General features: G+C 41.4%; 1 protein-coding gene across 1 annotated transcript in view; it reads left to right on the plus strand.

Annotated features, from left to right (window-relative positions):
• The window catches only part of LOC308288229 (AP-2 complex subunit alpha-2-like), a 96,148-nt gene extending 96,039 nt beyond the window's left edge, over positions 1–109 (plus strand). Inside the window, 1 exon segment of the mRNA XM_080729602.1 lies at positions 1–109. This exon segment is cut by the window's left edge and continues 5 nt beyond it. Coding sequence (XP_080585728.1) covers positions 1–73 — 73 coding nt within the window. The 3' untranslated portion in view covers positions 74–109.
• The last annotated feature ends 7,257 nt before the right edge of the window (positions 110–7,366 follow it).

Raw genomic sequence — 7,366 nt, forward strand, 5'->3', positions numbered from 1 at the left:
CCGGCTGACCCTGAGGACGAGCAGAGACACCGTCTCACAGCGACTGTGTGACCTTCTGACCTTGATGTTCTAACACACACACTGTGTGACCTTCTGACCTTGATGTTCTAACACACACACACTGTGTGACCTTCTGACCTTGATGTTCTAACACACACACACTGTGTGACCTTCTGACCTTGATGTTCTAACACACACACACACACTGTGTGACCTTCTGACCTTGATGTTCTAACACACACACTGTGTGACCTTCTGACCTTGATGTTCTAACACACACACACTGTGTGACCTTCTGACCTTGATGTTCTAACACACACACTGTGTGACCTTCTGACCTTGATGTTCTAACACACACACACTGTGTGACCTTCTGACCTTGATGTTCTAACACACACACACTGTGTGACCTTCTGACCTTGATGTTCTAACACACACACACACACTGTGTGACCTTCTGACCTTGATGTTCTAACACACACACACACACACTGTGTGACCTTCTGACCTTGATGTTCTAACACACACACACTGTGTGACCTTCTGACCTTGATGTTCTAACACACACACTGTGTGACCTTCTGACCTTGATGTTCTAACACACACACTGTGTGACCTTCTGACCTTGATGTTCTAACACACACACTGTGTGACCTTCTGACCTTGATGTTCTAACACACACACACTGTGTGACCTTCTGACCTTGATGTTCTAACACACACACTGTGTGACCTTCTGACCTTGATGTTCTAACACACACACTGTGTGACCTTCTGACCTTGATGTTCTAACACACACACACTGTGTGACCTTCTGACCTTGATGTTCTAACACACACACTGTGTGACCTTCTGACCTTGATGTTCTAACACACACACTGTGTGACCTTCTGACCTTGATGTTCTAACACACACACACACTGTGTGACCTTCTGACCTTGATGTTCTAACACACACACTGTGTGACCTTCTGACCTTGATGTTCTAACACACACACACTGTGTGACCTTCTGACCTTGATGTTCTAACACACACACTGTGTGACCTTCTGACCTTGATGTTCTAACACACACACTGTGTGACCTTCTGACCTTGATGTTCTAACACACACACACTGTGTGACCTTCTGACCTTGATGTTCTAACACACACACACGCACGCACGCACGCACGCACGCACGCACGCACGCACGCACGCACACACACACACACACACACACACACACACACACACACACACACACACACACACATTTTAATGCCGGACTCACACATATGCGTGAAACATCTTCTCCGTATCGTCTGAGAATGGGGGGGGGGGGGGGGGGGGGCAGTCCAATGCATTGTCAATGGAAGGTTGTTTGGTGTTTTGTCGTTGCCGTGTCTCTTGGCCAAAAGAGAGGCTGTGGTTGAGCTAGAGACACGGCAACGACAAAAAAACAAACAACCTTCATTGACAATTCATTGGACCTATCACTTTCTGTCCACGGGCCGACCATGGATGCTAGGACTGTAACGATTACATTTAGTAGCGATACGATAGGCATCATGATGCATGGTTGACGATACGATACATGGACGATATTGGTTAATTCATGGCGATACGATTCGATTCAATGATTTAAAATCGATATAGTAACTATTTAGCAAAGAAATTATATGTGAGTGAAACGTGTCAATAGTGCAGGTTTTTTTAAAGGGAAAAATCTAATATTATGGATATAAATAAGTAAACACTGTGATTCTCTATAGCAGATACATGGACATTATATTTCAGCACATGGACAAACCCACCTTGACATGAACACAGAGATTACACACATGTATCGATAGACCAAGAGTAGCTAAATGGAATGGAAACGCAAATGTTCCCTCTTAATATCACTAAATACAAGGCACAATGACTTAATCTCCATGGAATCGATTGTTGCATTGCAAAACCATTCAATACCGATTATTATATCTGCATTGTGAAACGATACGTTACAAAACGGTACGATATTTTGCTCTTGCATATCGATATAGTAGATCATTGTGTTTAATGTTATGTGTGTGGAAAGCTATGTGTATGCCTATGATGCACAATATCCTAGCAATTGCAAATTAAAATCGATTTATTTTCGATTCAGTTACTTTATCGTTACACCCCTAATGGATACCTCCAACCCAGGCCTCCCACGTGAAAGTCCAATATCTTAACCATTAATCCAAAGGGATATCCCTATGGAACGAGGGTAGATACTAGACTTTTGAGGCTTGGGGCTGCGACTCTCTCCGCCACACGTGGATGCCATGTTACTGTTACTGTACTGTTCATGTGTGCAATGTTTTGACCACTGTAGGCCTTTATACTGTTGTCTGTACAGCAAACCATTTATACTGTTGTCTGTGCAGCAAACCATTTATACTGTTGTCTGTGCAGCAAACCATTTATACTGTTGTCTGTGCAGCAAACCATTTATACTGTTGTCTGTACAGCAAACCATTTATACTGTTGTCTGTGCAGCAAACTGTTGGAAACAGAGTGACTATCATTGTCTTTTTTTTTTTTTAAACTGAACATGTTGAACTGTTCCTCTGCCTACGACGGTTATAAAACCAAATGAAGCCATCGGTGTGACAACGACACCACGGTGCCTTAGCGTGGTTCTGACCACGATGCTAGTCCTAGAGTAGTGCCGCGTAGCCAGACAACTATTCCACAATCTCCGAATGCTACATAGAGTCTGGAACGGCAGCTCCCGAACGGCGAGTATCGGAAGTAGCCACTGCTGCACTGAACTGTAGTCCCATTGGAAACATAACAGAAACACACTAGCACAGACAAAGTCATTATACTGAACTGTAGTCCCATTGGAAACATAACAGAAACACACTAGCACAGACAAAGTCATTCGAGCAGCCTATTCTTGTTTTGGGTGTATAGTTTAAGAAAACGTTTGAAAACATCATGGAGGTAACACCAACAACACCAGAGAAAGACGAAATAACACCCCCAAAAATGTTGAAAGGAGACATAACGCTTCCAGTAGGACATGTTATTGCTACTGCACCAAGGGAACGGTTGCGTCACATCCGCTTTATCTCGCACTCATCGTTTCTATTTCCCTTTTCCAGACTGTACGCCGGGAGCATTTGGCCAAATCGCGGAGGCAACAGTCTGGCCTCACGAGACTAGTCCAAGAGTAGCCCTGCCTGGGACCCCTCCTAGAATAGCCCCGCCCCCTCCTAGAGTAGCCCTGCCTGGACCTCCCTTTCCGCTGTGCCTCTGGGATTCTGAGCAAACGGAGTCGCAACACTCCTTCTGTTCATGAAGATGGTTTGTACAAAGATAAAAGGTTGTCCTGACAAAATGAGTCGTCAACAATACCACCAAAAACACACAAACCTCCTCGCCCTGGTATGTTAAGCTCTCAAGAGTTACATTATGGTTACACAACTGCATTACTTCATTCTCAACAAGTCTACACAACTAGAATAGTGGTTAGAGCATACTGTATAGATCTACGGTGTTACTTCATTCTCAACAAGTCTACACAACTAGAATAGTGGTTAGAGCATACTGTATAGATCTACTGTGTTACTTCATTCTCAACAAGTCTACACAACTAGAATAGTGGTTAGAGCATACTGTATAGATCTACTGTGTTACTTCATTCTCAACAAGTCTACACAACTAGAGTAGTGGTTAGAGCATACTGTATAGATCTACTGTGTTACTTCATTCTCAACAAGTCTACACAACTAGAATAGTGGTTAGAGCATACTGTATAGATCTACTGTGTTACTTCATTCTCAACAAGTCTACACAACTAGTGTAGTGGTTAGAGCATACTGTATAGATCTACTGTGTTACTTCATTCTCAACAAGTCTACACAACTAGTGTAGTGGTTAGAGCATACTGTATAGATCTACTGTGTTACTTCATTCTCAACAAGTCTACACAACTAGAGTAGTGGTTAGAGCATACTGTATAGATCTACTGTGTTACTTCATTCTCAACAAGTCTACACAACTAGAATAGTGGTTAGAGCATACTGTATAGATCTACTGTGTTACTTCATTCTCAACAAGTCTACACAACTAGTGTAGTGGTTAGAGCATACTGTATAGATCTACTGTGTTACTTCATTCTCAACAAGTCTACACAACTAGTGTAGTGGTTAGAGCATACTGTATAGATCTACTGTGTTACTTCATTCTCAACAAGTCTACACAACTAGTGTAGTGGTTAGAGCATACTGTATAGATCTACTGTGTTACTTCATTCTCAACAAGTCTACACAACTAGTGTAGTGGTTAGAGCATACTGTATAGATCTACTGTGTTACTTCATTCTCAACAAGTCTACACAACTAGAATAGTGGTTAGAGCATACTGTATAGATCTTTCATGCAGAAGGTTGGGGGTTCAAACCCTGCCTGGGGTCCAGGTCGGCAAGGGAGCGCGGTCACAACGGGTTCCTGACGCCAAATCAGATGCGTTCAGATCTCTGATAGTCGGGGAGCCACAGGCCCAAAAGCTCAAAGGTTTTACCTGTGACGTCATGACATACTTTTTATTTTAGTTTTTCTATTAATTTGGTCATTAACACATGGGCGGCCAAGGTTTATAACATTTATAGCTGTTGCTGGTGCCACCATTGACTTACGTTATGTTTTGATGAGCCCCGCAAGCTTCGTGCGTGTGCACGTGCGTGTCCAGAGAAGATTGAGGAGGTACTCCATTTGTTTACAAACGCTCGCGAAACTCGCGGTAAAAAAATCGCGGTAAATTCGCGGTAAAGTGTCGCCGTGAAAACAATCAGCTCTCTGCCTCCATGGGGCTGTTTTTACCTCATTCTCAGATAAAGCCGTTCTTATGTTTCAAAGTAGAATCTAAAGCCATGTAAAATCCTTCCGTGTGGGGAGAGACAGGGGGCTTCCTGCCCTGGCTGGGTGACGTAATGGATTCAGGGCATGCAAAGGGAAGCTGCGGTCTCGAAAAGTTAACTATTTGTTGACTCGTCCCTCGACGATATAACTTCCTGTGGCAGGGTGACATCTAGTGGCCATAACTCGTCCCTGAACGCGTTTGGCTCCCCAAGTGTTAAGGTACACAGAATGAGAGGCCTGCTCTGTCGGAAACATTGTGAAAAAAAAAGTTATGGCCATTTGTATATTCACTGTCCCATCGACTTCAATATACAGGAAAGAAACACACCAAAATAAATCTGCTTTAAGTAGCATGTGAGGGGTCAAACTAGGGGTTCTTCATGATTCTGAATCCATTGCAAGCATTTGTTGTGCATGAAAAACATTCCTTGGGCTAGATTTCGGCCTCTCAAAACTGTGATTTTTGATGACTCATCACTTTTCACTGTTTTGTGGGGGTGAAATCTAGCCTAAGGAATGTTTTTTTTCATGCAAAACAAATGCTTGCAATGGATTCAGAATCATGAAGAACCCCTAGTTTGACCCCTCACATGCTAACTAAAGCAGATTTATGTTTGCATTCTTTTCTTGTATAGTGACGTTGATGTGACTTTTTTTTTTTTTTTTTTTTTTTCGCAATGTTTCCGGCTATGAGCACCGGCTATGAGCCAAGTCTCCTGAGGAGGAGACGCCTGTCCTGGACACATGTCACCGGACGTAAAAACCAACAATAACAACTACACAATTAGAGAATGTAGAAGAATTGTTGTTATGATCAACGTTTTGCCTGTTATCTCTCCTATGATACCAACATCAATACAGCATGGAATTGTGGACTTTTTTATTTTCTTTTTCTTATACAACGATGACAAAATATCCGTTGTGTCTGAGATGAGTTAAATGTCATCGAACAGTGGTTCCGGGGCTCAAATCCAGAATAAATGGAGCTTGATATGAACAGGGTTGAAAACCACTGCTGTGGATAGTTTGAACTTTTCAAGCTACTTTTTAGCCCTTTCACTACAGGGCAGACCCAGAACCAGAACGTTAACAGAACAAAGTTATTTCAAGAACCCGTGAAGTTCCGGGACCAAGTTCTACTTACGTTTCCATACAACCAGACCTAACCGGGAAGGTCCCAAAAAAGAGCAGCAGCCCTGAACTCAGGTTTGGTTCATCAAGAGCAGGACTTAAAAAAAAGGTTCCCAGAACCTTGTCTGAAACCTGGCCGTGCGCTATGGAAACACAACCACAACAACAACATTAATAAAAGAAGATGGGTTCAGGTTCTGGAAAGTTCTATTTCTGCCTCATAGTGGAAAAGGGGCTTTTGTTTTTGTGTGTCCCGGAACGTTAGCACCCAACAAAACAAAAACATAAACATAAACTCTCCAGCTGTCCATGTAGTGACTGTAGGTCACTATAGGAGTGCAGTTTGTGAACTTATTGCTGCTCTGTTGTGTCATTATGTTAAGAGCTTTTATTGTGTCATTATGTTAAGAGCTTTTATTGTGTCATTATGTTAAGAGCTTTTATTGTGTCATTATGTTAAGAGCTTTTGTTGTGTCATTATGTTAAGAGCTTTTATTGTGTCATTATGTTAAGAGCTTTTATTGTGTCATTATGTTAAGAGCTTTTGTTGTGTCATTATGTTAAGAGCTTTTATTGTGTCATTATGTTAAGAGCTTTTGTTGTGTCATTATGTTAAGAGCTTTTATTGTGTCATTATGTTAAGAGCTTTTGTTGTGTCATTATGTTAAGAGCTTTTATTGTGTCATTATGTTAAGAGCTTTTATTGTGTCATTATGTTAAGAGCTTTTATTGTGTCATTATGTTAAGAGCTTTTATTGTGTCATTATGTTAAGAGCTTTTATTGTGTCATTATGTTAAGAGCTTTTATTAGTGGGGTTTGCCTTTTTTATTGTTTGTATTGTGTTGATGTATTCTATGTTTCCCTTGTTTTAAGTATTTTATCCTTGTTTTAAGTATTTTATCCTTGTTTTAAGTATTTTATCAGTTGATCTTGATGTGCTGTTTTATTTCTTATGGGTTTGATGCTGCTCTGTAAAGCACTTTGTTACAAATAAATATATTCTCATTAAATATAATTCTGTGTATGTGTTAAATATACAGCATATGAACATTGATACATCATTATGAATAGATGCAGATACATTGATTATAATTACATCTAACAATGCTTCTTCTTCATTCACGTTTGGTGAATGTCGCCTTGGCCAGGAAGAGTTGATGTCTTCTCGTCAGGTGTTTGGACTCTGAACCGCTACACCCTCCGATGGCAGGGTCGACAGTGGTGGACAAATCACTGCCCTTCTCCTCCTCCTGGCCAAGGAAAGTATTCAATCGATCCATCAATCAATGATAGTGCACACAATTAATTATGACTGTGGCCTTAAAATCATTGTTTTATTTGATGGCCTTCCTGCCCTGGCA

This window comes from Nannobrachium achirus (genome assembly GCF_963921795.1).
Source record: "Nannobrachium achirus genome assembly, chromosome: 7".
In the NCBI taxonomy this organism is placed as follows: domain Eukaryota; kingdom Metazoa; phylum Chordata; class Actinopteri; order Myctophiformes; family Myctophidae; genus Nannobrachium; species Nannobrachium achirus.